The 14968-nt window shown below is 47.1% G+C and overlaps 1 protein-coding gene across 1 annotated transcript in view; it reads right to left on the reverse strand.

Moving 5' to 3' along the window:
* akap9 (A kinase (PRKA) anchor protein 9) overlaps positions 1–14968 on the reverse strand; it is a 79178-nt gene that overhangs the window by 58157 nt on the left and 6053 nt on the right. Inside the window, 8 exon segments of the mRNA XM_048230205.1 lie at positions 1–120; positions 123–1578; positions 2706–2903; positions 4297–4452; positions 5146–5322; positions 6389–6448; positions 7132–7176; positions 12320–12556. The exon segment at positions 1–120 is cut by the window's left edge and continues 1505 nt beyond it. Of these exon segments, the coding sequence (XP_048086162.1) occupies positions 1–120; positions 123–1578; positions 2706–2903; positions 4297–4452; positions 5146–5322; positions 6389–6448; positions 7132–7176; positions 12320–12556 (2449 nt within the window).

Consider the following 14968-nt stretch of genomic DNA (forward strand, 5'->3'; position numbering starts at 1 on the left):
CCTTCAGTGCCTCCATCGGCCAGGGGAGCTGGCCCCCTCCTCGCCAGGTCGGGCCCCTTTCGTCCTGCCGGAGCCGGCCTCAGGGCGCCCGCAGCTGCTCCAGGGGGCCGCGCCTGGGCGTCCAGCCTCGCCGCGCAGGTTCTCGGCGTTGAGCTGGCTCTCGCGCTGCAGCTCGTCGCGCAGGCGCCCCAGCTCCTCCTCGTGGCTGAAGAGCAGCGTTGTGCGTAGGCGCTCCAGCTCTGCCTCCTGCGACTCGGCCATGCGGTCCAGCACCGCGTCCTTCTCGCGCTCCAGCATGTCCAGCTTGATCTTGTAGTTGGTCACCTCAGACTCATGCTTGGCCTCAAGCTCGCCGGCCGCCTCGTGAGCCTCGGCCAGCTGGGCCTCCAGCTCAGAGATGGTGTTCCGAAGGCGTTCGGCCTCGCTCTCGCGCCGGTCTCCGGCGTTCTGCGCGACCGCTGCCTCCACCTTCTCGCGGGCCGAGCGGAGGTCCTTCAGGAGGTCATCCACCTGGCTCTGCAGGTCGAGCTTCTCCTCGGTCACCTGCGAGAGCTCCTGGCGGGCGCGCTCGCGCAGCACCTGCGCCTCCTGCAGCTTCTGCTGCAGCTCCACCACGCGGGCGCTCAGCTGGTTGGCCTCGCCGCAGCTCTGCGTCGCCTGGCCGTGGAGCCGTTCCATCTCACCGGCATGGTGCTGGTGCAGCCGCTCGACTTCGGCGGCGTGCTGTGCCTGCAGCGCCTGCTTCATCTGGACGATCTGCTCACCGTACATCTCGTCCAGCTCGCCCCGGAGACGTTCCAGCTGCCGCGCCACGTCCTCCTCTGCCCGCTGCAGGGCTTCGCCTTCTGAAAGGCTGCCGTGGTGGCAGCGCCGCTGAAGGTCCTCCACGGTCCCCATCAGCTGCTGGATCTCCGCCGATGACATGCGCTCCTTCTGCCGTGAGGACGACAGCTCCACCCTGCTGCTTTCCAACTCCGCCCTGCTGCTTTCCAACTCCGCCTTACATTTCTCAAGCTCCACCCTACCACTCTCAAGCTCCACCCTTCTGCCCTCATGCTCCGCCCTCAGTTTCTCAAGCTCCACCCTGAGGCCCTCAAGTGCTGCCTCAGTCACATTGAGTTCTGCCCTGTTACTTTCCATTTCCACCTTGTTGCTTGCAAGCTCCTCCCTGCTGTTCTCCAACTCCATCTTCAAGCTCTCATAAAACTCCGACCTGTTGCCATCGAAGTCCACCTTGCTGCTCTCCAACTCTTTCCTGATCCTCTCGAGATCCAACCTGTTGCTCTCAAACTCAACCTTGGTCCTTTCAAACTCAACCTTCGTTCCTTCGAGGTCCACCTTGGTACATTCAAGCTCTGACCGGCTCCGCTCAGCCTCTGCTTTAGTCGCGTCCAGTTCCTGGGTCTTGGCGGCTAATTGCTGGCTCAACACACTCCGCTGCTGCTCTGAGGAGGTTAGCTCCTCCCGCAGGCGCATGAGCGAGTGCTCGTGTTCGGACATGGCCCTCTCCTGCTTGGCCACCAGCAGCTCTTTCTCCTGTAATTTCAGTGCGAGTGACTCGTCTGCTTGTGTGCCCACCTAGGGAGACAGGAAGAGAGTTGGGGTGGGGGTGGGGGTGGGGGGTTAGGAGGGTTGGATTGGTGTGAATTGATTCAAACACTGCAGCCCTTGCACTTGTGGGGCTGAAAAGGCTCTTTTTATCTGGCACAGAAAGCACAATGGAAGAACCTGTACTGGACACCGAGTGCTGCTGACGTTTAAGGTTGAATTGTGGACCTCAGCGTGACACTTGAGCATTATAAAAACCATTTGGGCTGAAAGAACAGCAATCTAGTTCCTTGCCTCAAAACAACAAGTAGCCCATTTCCCATTTTTCACATCCAATTTTAGATATTAAGAACTACCGTAAACAATGTTTGCCAGACTCAGTCCCAGTGGGAGTCCACCCCCTCACTTGAATGTGAAACCAGGCGAGGTATGTCTGTGTCTTTGAAAGTCTCCTCATTTAAATACAGTCACTGATAGACTATGTTAACATTTTAATTGCTGATAAGACATACCAGGAGTCTCCCATTTTTTGTTCTCAGAGCATCTATCTTAATACTGTTAGAAGCGTATCTCTTCCAGAACACTCACGGTTAGCTTGTAAAACATAATGACTCCATCCTACATTCTACTCAATCTGCTGAAATTATGTAAATAATGCTGACTTGCTTCACTACACTACACTACACTACACTACACTACACGTTCACCTATACCAGTGTCCATATACCATGTAGCAGAACATCAGTTGGAAAAAAGCCTTTCTGTAGCAGCTAAAAACTCTTCCTCAAGCCCCTATAACAAAAAGTTACCATACATATAGACTTGTCCTGATACAATTCTTATGTGTTATGGTTTGTATATTATAGCATTTATTTATTTTCATTAGGCTATTGATTGAATTGATTGAATCCTTGGCTACACCTTCTTTGAATCCTTGGCTACACATCTTATCAACTTTTTAAATTGTTTATTGTTAAATTTAACTACTATATTGTTGTTATTTGTATGTCACTTTGGATAAAAGTGTCTGCTAAATACCATAACCATAACCAGAATACATAGACATATACAGTATTTTAAACAATTGTATTTAGCATTATATATTATTTCTGTACGCCTCCTGTGTTCTCAGCAGGGAGATGCCGCATGCAAATTACCGTTTCTATGTGTCTGAGGCGCTGCTGGAGCTGGCTGATCTGGAGCCGCTGCTCCTCGCCGCGCTCCCGGTGACCTCTGACCTCGGCGTCCCGCTCCTCCAGCTGCTGCTGGTGGAGCACGAGCTGCTGGCGCGCCTGGAGCAGGTCGGCCGCCGTGCTGCTGTGGCTGCTGTTCCGCAGAGTCTCGCCCGCCTGTAGCTGAGAGAGACGATAGAGAGAGGGTGAGAAGAGAGAGAGAGAGAGAGAGAGAGAGAGAGAGGAGGGAGGGAGGGAGGGGAGAGAGAGAGGGAGAGAGAGAGAGAGAAAGAGAGGAGGGGAGGGGAGAGGGGGGAGAGAGGGGGCACGGGTACACAGGAGGGTACACAGTGAGAGCACGGGCACACAGTGAGAGAGAGGAGAGGGAGAGAGAGAGAGAGAGAGAGAGAGAGAGAGAGAGAGAGAGAGAGAGAGAGAGAGAGAGAGGGAAGTACGGGGTACACAGAGAGAGAGAGAGAGAGAGAGAGAGAGAGAGAGGGAAGTACGGGGTACACAGTGAGAGAGAGAGAGAGAGGAAAGTACGGGGCACAGTGAGAGAGAGGGAGAGGCAGGGGGAGGGAGAGAGGGAACGAAAGAGATGAAAGTAGGGGGTACACAGAGAAAGGGAGGGTGTGAATGAGAAGATGGAAGAGGGCAGAGAGAGGGAGAGAGAGAGGGAAAGGGAGAAAGAGAGAGATAGACAGACAAAGAAAATTGCAATTCCACTGTACAAAACCCAGAGTACAAACCAACAAAGCGGTTCTGCAAATAATACACCTGATGTACAGCCTCTGGAGAAATCGGACGTATATTGTGTTCGACACTGAGGCATTTCAACAATTCTGTGAAAATGCACTGTGATTCTGCGGACATATACTGTGATTCTGTGGAAATGTACTGCCTGGCTTCTATACAAGAAGACAAAGAGGCACGAAGAGAAAGAGACAAAAATGGAGAGAGAAGACAAGATGGAGAAGAAGAAGGGTAGACATTGTGAGGAGAAAGAGAAGTGATGATGTACTGCATGACGAGAGGGAAGGGACAGATACCTGTTTGAGCGAGAGCGATCCGTAGGTGGGAGGAATGCTAATGGGCACTGCTGGTTTTGTTATAATTTGAGTGTGGGTGGTGGCTGGGATGACCGAAAGCACTGCGAGTGCTCATCTGCGTAAGTCTCACAAGTTAACTAACAAATAACTAACAGCAGCATCATGATGGGGGATAACAGCGATCACTCACTCTTCAAAAAACTGTTGTGGTGTGTTTGAAATGGGAAGGGGTGATATGAGTGAGTGTGTGAGTCTGAGTGAGTGTGTGTGTGTGTGTGTGTGTGTGTGTGTCGTGCGTGAATGGAAGTGGGAAGGGTGGAGGGGGGTGGTATGTGTGAGTGAGTGAGTGAGTGAGTGAGTGTGTGTGTGTGTGTGTGTGTGTGTGTGTGAGTGTGTGAGTGTGAGTGTGTGTGTGTGTGTGCGCGAATAGAAGAGGGGAGGGGAGTGGGTGTGTGATATGTGATATGTGTGTGTATGTGTTTGTGTGCGCAAATGGAAGTGGGGGTGTGTGTGTGTGTGTGTGTTACCTGCTGGAACTGAATGTTGAGTTTCTGGCTCTGTTCGGTGAGCTCCAGGAACTCCCTCATGACCTCGTCCTTCTCCTTGCGGGCCAGCTGCAGGTTGGCGGTGAGCTGCGTGATGATGCCGTCCCTTTGCTTGAGCGCCGCCTCAAAGTCCTGCAGCTGGAACGAGCATGAGATGGAGAAGAGGAGAGGAGAAGAGGAGAGGAGGAGAAGAGGAGAAGAGGAGAAGAGGAGAAGAGGAGAAGAGGAGAAGAGGAGGAGGAAAAGATGAGGAGAGAAAAAGGAGATGAGAAGAAAGGAAAAAGAGAAGAGAGGCTGTCACACACGGGAATCTTTTGGGTTACCATGGTTTCCAAGAGGGGACAGAAAATAACAGTGACCCTGGCACTGTGGACCAATGAGCTGAAGCCACTGGCTGTGTTTTCACAACAGAATGTGCTTTTAATTTCTCTGTATCTTTTTTTTTCCAAAAGAATGTGCTGACGCACGGCATTTGAAAAAACTGCAATACATACAAAGTGTGTTGAAAATACAGAAGAAACACATCATCTTCTGCTCTTCTATTTCACAACTGATGAGTAGTCACTATCCACAAATGCGTGTTGTCTGCACCAAGCAGGACAAGTAGAGGAGCACACTCAGGTGTGTGTGTGTGTGTACAGAGAAAGTCCTTCCATCAGTACACGAGCACACACACACAATAAATACACACATAGTAATTCACTGAATAACCAAGGACTTCTTACTTACTGGTGAATGGATGTACATGAATTCAAACCACTGTTGCCTTAAGTGTAGACAGACAGACAGACAGACAGACAGACAGACAGACAGGGCGAGGATGACCGATACCTGTTGCACTCCCTCCTCGGTGCCGAAGGCAGCACGGATGTCCTCCAGCTCCCTGGTGAGGTCCTCCAGGGCCTGCGTCTTAGCGGCCAGCTCATCCTCCATGTCCTGCAGTCGGTTTTGTGGATGGGTCAGCAGGTCCTGATCTGATGGGGCTACAGTCTGACGCAGGTCCTCCTCCTAAAAGAGAGAAGGGGGGTGGGGGTGGGGGGGGTAAGTATAGAAGCAAGCAAGGGGAGAGGAATGAGAGTGAATTAATGGGAGGAAGAAAAAGAGAGGGAGAGAGAATAGAGTGTGTGAGAGGTGTAATGAGCCAACCTGGCTTCTGGCTGACACCATGCATGTCACACAGCAGAAAGCAAACAAAAGCACTCGCCCCAGCCCCAGCCCCCCCCCCTCTTTCTCTCCCTCTCTTCTCTTTTGACTTCTTCACCGTCCCCTCCGTTCTCCCTCTCTCCCTGTCCAATCTTCCCCACATCAGAATTGTCTGCGTCATTGTGCCCAAGGAGCTTTACTTATCTATCTATCTATTTACCATTTCTTCTCTTTCAGTCTTTCTCCCTCCGTGGTTGAGTGCAGAGCGGCACCGCCTGTGGCAGCTTAACGACTCCAGTGTTCACAGCTGGGTCTGTCTGTCTGTCTGTCTGTCTGTCTGTCTGTCTGTCTGTCTGTCTGTCTGTCTGTCTGTCTGTCTGTCTGTCTGTCTGTCTGTCTGTCTGTCTGTCTGTCTGTCTGTCTGTCTGTCTGTCTGTCTGTCTGTCTGTCTGTCTGTCACGCCTGCAAAATGTCACACCGCCCTTCTCTCCCGCCTGTCCCCGCTGTGTCAGAGCGCCCAGTAAAGTTAGAGCTGAGCCTACGCCGGCTACATTGTAAGAATGAATGAATAAATAAATAGATAAATAACAAGCTAGCTAAATAAATAAATAAATAAATAAATAAATAAATAAATGGGCATCCCACAGGCAGCAGTGGATGCTGCTATCCAACCAAAGCACTGGGTTAGCATCAGAAATAAGTCCAGAGGGGTTAGAGGGTTAGTGAATTTGGACAAAGACCTCAGACCTGACAGAGAGGAACCCCCCCCCCCCCCCATGTGGAGATGCATGGGAGACGGTGAACAAGACAGAGAGAAAGAGAGAGGGAGAGAGAGAGAGGTAAAAATAGCCAGGTAGCATGTGCATGGTTCGGAGTTAGAGAGAGCACGGCCGCTTGTGTTTAATCATCTTTAGTCGTGTGTTTACTGTACCCAGAGTAAGTCCTGAGGAGCCTCCGTGGCTCTGTTTGTCTTCTCTAGGCACCCATTCACCTGTTAATTCACAACACTTTGTGAAACACGGACTTGCCAAAGTCTGCGCTTGTATCCTTTTCACAAAAAAACCCTCCAATTCAGCTTGCTGATTAGATTATCAATTCATTATGATGGCGATGGAAAAAAGCATAAAGTAATCATATTTTGAAGATTACGTCCTGGCGATTTAGTGTGTTTTCATACAGTCCATCTTAGCAGGTCTACAATTTCTAATCATTTGACAAATTACTGTAAAAACACTGACTGAGTAACATCTTCACAGATGCCCAGAGAGACCTGTCTGTTTTTTTTTTCTAAACAAATTCCCTCCGGTGACTTTAAGACCTCAGTGCCTGGCAACCAGCAAATCCAATCACATGGTGGAGCAAATCGTACTAAAAAGTGTCATGGAGACATCCAGAGCATGCAGGGAAAAAGCTCCACTCCAACTTCCCAAATCACAGTGAGAGTGCAAACAGCATTGAAAAATGTTTGCACGCATGCACCACTGATTCTGTGGATATAACTACAACCTAAGTGAAATCAAAATAGATTACAGGAAATCCGAGCCGATCATGTTAAACAGCAAGGTCGAGGGGCAAAAGGTTGTGTGTGTGTGTGTGTGTGTGTGTGTGTGTGTGTGTGTGTGTGTGTGTGTGTGTGTGTGTGTGTGTGCGTGCATGTGTGCGTGAGCCACATACCTCTGTGGAGTAGTCTTCTGCTGTGGTAGACATCTCACTTTCAGGCTGGAAGAGAGAAAAGCAATTAGGACTTACATTAATCATCTTTCTCCTTTGTTCCCTCAGATCCAGCAAAAATGACACAAACACACACACACACACACACCCTATTCTCACCAGAGCTTTGAGCCAATCATGAGATGCACAGCTCACATTTCACACACACTGACCAAACCACCACGCCACAACGCGCCACGATTTTACTTCTAGCCATGAGACAGCTAAACAACCAAACAGTACAACCAACAACCATCCCAGGCTTCTTTTTTTTTTTGGCAAGTCACCCTACCGATTTGTAGCCCAGAGAGACAGCAGTTAGAGCCATGGTGCCCTTGGCAGATGCATTCAGAAATCCACGCGCCCAAAGCAGCTCTGCATGGTGGCGACTGCAGGATCCATTTGCCAACAGGCTCTTAAAGGGTGGTCGGCGGTGATCTCTTTTTTTCCCTCCCTTCCAGAAGAAAGGATAATTGCGTCCCAGCCACTCCCCATGCCTGTCGTCTACCCCACTGACCTACATACAGAGAGGGGAGCATCTCCACACACACACACACACACACCTTCCTAACAGACCACAGCCCATTGCATCTATACAGCATCATCAGCTTATGGGAGTCATGTTTATAATAATAATGACCCCTCCATCCAACAAATAGCAGCACAATGCCCCTGTAGGGCATTCGGCCCAGCCAAGTAGATTAATAATTCAGATGCGGTGGTCCTGGGGAGTGATATTGGATCCATCCCTCGGTGCTGCGCCGGTGAACAGAAGCAGTCGCAGCAATGGCCCTGTCAGACGGCCACCAGAAGCAATGTCTGATTTCACACACACACCATACACATACATATATACACATACATATATACACAGACACAGACACAGACACAGACACAGACACAGACACAGACACGTAAGATATGGGGCTGCTGTTCAGTGATTGCAGCAAATGGCGAGATGCTGAAAATCATCTCCATGATGTATACCAACTAGCAAGTGGAGAGACAAAACAACATTATTATTATTATTATTATTATTATTTTTATTATGTTTTACATGTTTCATTTTAATCTTCATTCATGGCACTTTATGACGCTTGTCTGCAAAAAACACTATACAAACTAGATGTAACGCAAAGCGGTAGAAAATAATATGACCGTCGCCCAGTGCTGCACATTGTCTTCGCAAAAAATAAATCACGCTTGTCAATGTCTCCATCTCCTACTCCATCCCCTACTCAACTTTTGTGTATGTAAATGAGTGTGTGCATGTGTGCATTTGCTTTTGTGTATGTTTGTGCTTTTCTCTGTATGTACGCTTGTGAGTGTGTATGTGGGGGTAATGTGTGTATGTGTGTATGTGTGTGTGTGTGTGTGTGTGTGTGTGTGTGTGTTTGCCTGCATATGTGTGTGTGTGTGTTTTATGTGTGTGTGCGCCTGTTCGCTTGTGAGTGTGTGTGTGTGTGTGTGGGGGGGTAATGGGATGTGTGTGTATGCACGCATGCGTGTGTGCATGTGTGCATGTGTGCGTGTGTTTTTATGTGTGTGTGTGCGGTTGTGTTTATATATGTGTGTGGGTGTGGGTGTGTGCATGGTTTGTGTACAGTCACTAAATGTACACATATATTCATTTATTATATGGTCCCCCGTGAACGGAATTTCACAAAACTCACATGAGTGGATATGAGATGGGGCAGATCAAAACGAAAATCGATGGTTCCGTGTCATCTTTGTGGGGCTACTGTACATCCCCACCAAGTTTCGTGCAGCCTGGTCTTTCAGTGTCCCGGGAAACATTGACACAAAATTATTGAAGAAAAAAAAAAAAAATTGGCGGTCATAATAAAGGTCACTTAATAATATAGACATCTAATGGAAAATGGCTTCTGTCCAGTTCACATAGAAATCCATCTCTGTGCATGAAACTATGCAGAGAGAAGGCATTATAGGAGGGTGAGAGAGGTTACACAAGATGCCTGTAGTGTGTGTGTTTGAACGAGTGTCTCTGTGTGTGTGTGTGTGTGTGTGTGTGTGTGTATATTTGAAAAGGGAATCACTGTGTTACGGTGTTTCCACAGCAACCCCTCCACCATAAAGTTGCTTGGCTACTTGGGCACATCTCTATAGTAATGTAATTGTGCATCTGGGCCAATTACACTGACGCCTTCTCTTTTCTCTGGGAAATGAAAAGGACAAGAATAAAAAAAAAAAAAGTCCCCATCATCAGTCACAGTGGACGGCCAAGGAGGACATTCTCATTAAATAGCACTGGGCAATACTTTTAAGTTAACCGCTTAAGTAGACAGATATCTAATCCTCAGACATGAGAGTGATATATGACAATTCCACAACTGTTCTCTGCGTTGGCTTCATCAGGTAAACATCTTCAGCAGACAAGCACGGTGGGGGCAAAGACTATCGGCTACTTTTGTCCCCCAAATATAAACCAGTCTTTCAAATTGGCATCATGTATAAAAATGCAAACTTATATGAGGCAACTAAGCATCCTCATACCATGCTAAATATATGCTAAAAGATGATCATAGCCAATAAAACCTACAATGCTTGTTTTTGCATTATGAACTTGCCGGTGCCAATGCTTTGTCTATTTATAATAACGAGGCGCTAATTGCACCATTTTCCTGGGCTGCTGTGCCAATGTTGCATGGCTACATATCTAATCTCTGGTACCTCCGTCTGAGTGCTTTCCCAGATGAGAACAGAATACCCCACCCAAAACACCACCACCAAAATTTGCTTAACAGTAACCTTCCAAAGACCTTGCCTTAGCTTTGCAAACCCCTTGTCTTTTGACATAAAAAAACAATCAGCAAACTGCTCCCGAGCTGAGAAAGGATTAGGTGCGTCACGAAAAGATTGATGGAAACAGCAGCCACACGGCGACAGCGGACGGTCAGAACGACGCGGAGCCGAGGACACCTCTCACTTTTCTGTGCGTCTACATCTCTGTTATGCTCCCGCTCTCTATTGTGGAATGTTCTAATCTGCTATTCATTGCAAGGCCAGGAGGATTCTTCACACAGACGGAGACAGCAGGCAGCTCAACCACTTAAAAACGCAGTTGTCTGTTGCTATGGCAACTGTCTTTTTGGGGTTACAGGAACCGCTAGTACCTCAAGTTGATAAAAAGGTGAGGTTTTTTTTCTCACACACTAATGTACATGTACAACCTGAAGGGGTAAAACAGACAGAGAGAGAGAGAACGAATGTGAGACTGACAGAAAGAGAAATGAGAGAGAGAGAGAGATGTGTGTGAGAGAGTGTGAGTATGTGTGTGTGCGCATTTGTGTATTTGTCTTTGTGCATGTGTGTGTTTGTTTAGCTGAGGGAGAAAGTTGCAGGTCTTCCATGTGAAATGCTGTCGTCAGGTCAAGGAGAGTGCCTTTTACTAGCCCACAGAAGTCCACAGAATCCACTCAAGGCTATGGAGACAGCAATTGTTCACGAGACGCTGAAAAAATGTTTTGCAGTAAGAGCAAACAAGTGTGTCGTGCTCAGCAGAGTAGCAGCCAACACTGTAGCAGCAAACACACAGTCAACACATAACCATACATACATCCACACACACACACTTCAATAGCCACACATTGCTTTGAAATCAAGTCATATTGCTCCATTCCATTGTTTGTGGTGATTAAAGAGATAAAACCAATACTTGAGGAGCATTGCAGAAAATGGCCATCTAAATCTTTGGATGATGAGAGTCACTCACCAAAAGTTATGAAGATCAATAATGTCTGTTTAATCATGAATTGCTAACTTCTGTTGTTTAAAACTAATGTTTGAACAAAAATAAGGGGTAAGGATGAGCTAAAACATGATTGTTTGTTTGTGTGTGTTTGTGTGTGTGTGTGTGTGTGTGTACCACAGGTCCATTTATCAAATCTGTTAAAATTCTCGCTTTCAGACTCTGTTGTTTCACATTTAGATCCTGCATCCATAAATGGAACTTATGATGATAAATGGTGATACTGTGACAATACTGGCTTTGTACCATTGATGATGAAGCCGATTCCAACTACTGCCACACTGCCTTTCAAGCAGCAAATTGGAAATTATTATGATGTACATCAAACAGAAAGACTTTTTTCGTGACTCGCTTCATTTATGCAAGCTTAATTAATCTGATAAGTGAATTGTGTCATATAGCTAAGTAGGGCGCCAACCAGACAAATCCTTCCACAGGAATCTGGACTAGACTACATAAAACTTTAAAGGAACACACTAACTTTTTGGGAAATTAGCTTATTTGACGTCTATGTGTGTGTGAGAGAAAGACAGAGAGAAAGAGAGAGAGGCCCCACCAAACATACACCCATACGATTAACAAAAGATCTGCTTTGTCAATATATATCTAATAAAACAAAGTTATGTAAAAGAAAATTAAAATATCAAATCAGGACATGTAGTTGCCGTTTTCACATGTCTTTTATCATGTAAACACACAACTTAAACTAGATTTGCTTGATGGGATCCTGCTCAAGCTGTTGTCTGTAGGATTCATTTGACAGCATTTTGACAAAAACAATAATCCCTGGACCCTAAACTCTCATGTCATATCTCATCCCAGTCCTACCTGCTGCTTACACCACTTCTGTGTGATTTTAGGTGAAAAGGAGCAGGAAGATAAGTTTCCCTGCTGGCGTGCAGATATGAAAAGGGTTAGTGACCCGCTAAGCTACTCTGGAGGTCTAAGAGAGCCCGAAATTGCCGTAGTGGTAATTGCTATCGTAATGTTCCCTTTTTATCAAGATGCACATATTCATTCCCCCCACAGTCTATTACAAGTGAATGGGCACTAGGCACCTACTTTGCAAACTTCAGTGGCAATCACAGCAGAAAAGGCAGCCAGCCCTGAGCTGCAAACTGCATAGAGAAAACACTGCACCTGCTGGCATTACACAATCAGTAACCCAGATAGCATCTGACTGTGGACCAGATCTGGTCCGGATGCGTCCCAGAACATGTTATTACACCACAGCCAATGGGGAAGACATTATTCTGTGGCTGACTGACTTGGGACCAGCTCAGTACGTAACTTCATACAACTGACCAAAACTAACAGTGAACTCGGATCAGTACTGAGGCAGCGGCTGAAGCGGATTCTGTATGTGAAGAGAGTTCCACTCACCTCTATGGTATAGGTCTGGTCGTGTTTGACGGTCTCGCCTCTGCGGAGGGTGCGAGCGAAGGTGAACTCCGTCTGGCGGGGCTCTCTCGTTTCGCCTCCCCCGACCTCCTCCCCGCCCGAGGGCTCTAGATCGCCACCTTCATCCCTCACCAGAGGCTCGTCCACTCCCTTCTTTTTCTTCTTCTTCTGTTTCTTCTGGCCGTCAGCACGGGCTTTCCGCTGACGGTACTCGGCCAGCTAGAGGCACGGAGCAAACAAACAGTCATGTCAGACACACAGTCGACGTCCAGACAAATTTCAGCAACCACCACACGTCCCTAAAAAGCATTTCTAGTTTTGTTCACCATGACTTTTCTCTAGAATATTATTTTCGTTGGCGTACTACATACCGTATTAGTAGCAAGTTTGCAGAATTTGAAGCGAAGCATCCTGCACGCTAGTGCTCGCTGGGCGGCCACAAAGTGACCTCATGCAGGCCATCACGGCTGACAAATTGTGACTGTTGTGTCTGCGTCTAATCTCACAAATGCTTCCTGAGTGGATTAGAGCTCAAGGAATCACCAGCCAGGGCCCGGGATGTACAAACATCCACATATGCCTGTGCTCTGAGTGGCATATGCCCACAGGGCAGCCACCGCACAAGCAGATCTAGAAGGGGACTGAATTTCCCTTCCATCCTTCCACTCCTCCTACACCTTCAATAGCAGCTGACAGAAGGCCTGGAGGAGATCAAGACAAGACCAACTTCTGCCTCTCATTTTGCCAACTCCTCTAACAGTTAATTTTAATGTCTACTGTAATATAAATGTGACTTGACTTGCCCTGAGTGAGGTCTCCACCCCCCACACCAATTGAAGAGACAATGATTCCCCATAATGTGTGAAATATTGAATCAAAATGTATAAATCTTTCTTATTAAATAATAATATCTGACATAATTACCTCAAGCTAAAATCCTCTTTTGGTTTATTTCGATCATATAATGTGATATAATTAACAACCACCGAGCCGTTGTTTTAGTAACCATGGCAATTTGTAAACATCACACTCTGCATATTACCCAAGAGACCTTTTTCTCCCTATGACCCAGTGAAAACACAAAGACAACAAAACAAACATGTGCACACAAACACCCACATAGCCATAAGCATGCAAACATGCAAACGCACGCGCACACACACACACACAGACACACACACCTCAAATTCCCACCAGGCATGCTTTGCTCAAACCGAGTGGCCCCTGTAGCTCTTCAGTGAGCCGATTGCATTAGGCAGGCAGGCACGGTGAGTAGTGGAGCACAAGTAGGGTGGCGGTGGAAGCAGGCTAAGTGCACAGCGCTGTGTGAGATGATGGCTAAAACAGTGGGAGGTGACGCAGCGCAGCGTGCTGCACCGACAGACCACGCAGCCAGAGGCAAAGCCCCAGCCTCCAGCCACAGGGCATCAGCGGTGCTAATCACAGCCAGACATGGCTTAGCATGGCTGTCATCTGGCCTGAGAACAAGTTTGAGACAGTGGGATACCGTTAGCTACATACCTACCTACCTACCTAGGATATGTTAGGCTTTTTTTTCCCAGAACAATAAACTACTGCAAATTAAAGCTGACATTTAAAATGGACAAAAGAGCCATTGTCTGAGGTCCACAACTAAGAAGCTTGCTTGCTGAGCATTATTCATAATTTACTTTAAAGGTTATAAAGAAATAAAAAATATTATATTTCCAGAGGTTAGCTGCAATTTCACCTGTAAGGTTAAAACGAATTTTTAAGATTTTTTTTAATTAACTTAAAAATCAAGTTTTATAAGACAAGACAACAACAGAAAGCGAACAAAAAACAGAGTGCTTCGACACAGAAACCCACTGGTGTCAGCACAGCTTGGCTTCACCAACCAATATGTTTCCCATGCACAGGTGTGAGGAACAGCCTTGTTATTCCAGTTGCACCCGCTCTCCCATCCCAGCAGCTACAGGCACGAGCAGCTGCACACCAGGTACAAACACACCAGTCACCCCCCCAGCCCCCATCACCAGACTTGGAGTTCAGCTCAGGGCCCACAATTTTTTTTAATCTAACCTTCCTGTCAGTAAACATGCCACTGCTGCCCGATTGGCCCACTTGGCAAGACGACGCAATCCACAGCAGTAGGTCTGGGGCAGAGAGTGTCATGTAATCAGATTGGAGCCATCTGAATGCCAACGTGAAGCTCGGTGGGGAGACATAACGGCTCTTATCATAGGGGTGTTATACGGAAACCGTCTGATAGCGCTTCAAGACAGATAAGGCACCATTTAGAAACTCTACTCAGTAGTATATGAGATAGCTCAGACCAAGGGTGGGGTGAAAATGTATTACATATTGTGATAGTTTGCCAAGGATCATGCTGAATCACATCAAAGGACTTTTTTAGATTAGATGCATTTGGAACCTGTTTATAGGCAAAATGGGTGACAAAATGTTCTCACTGTCCACAATATTGCAGTGGTTTAATGCTTGTTTTCTTATTGCTTGATATTTTTAAAAACTTGCACTTTAATAAAAGAGAATATTACTTTAACCTGCACAGAACCATAAAATGAACAATGATATTCAGAATCAAATCATGAGCCGGCTAAATGTTGTGATTTCCCTGGTGCTGGCCGCAGT

The sequence above is a fragment of the Alosa alosa genome, chromosome 20 (genome assembly GCF_017589495.1).
Source record: "Alosa alosa isolate M-15738 ecotype Scorff River chromosome 20, AALO_Geno_1.1, whole genome shotgun sequence".
NCBI classification, from domain to species: Eukaryota; Metazoa; Chordata; class Actinopteri; order Clupeiformes; family Clupeidae; genus Alosa; species Alosa alosa.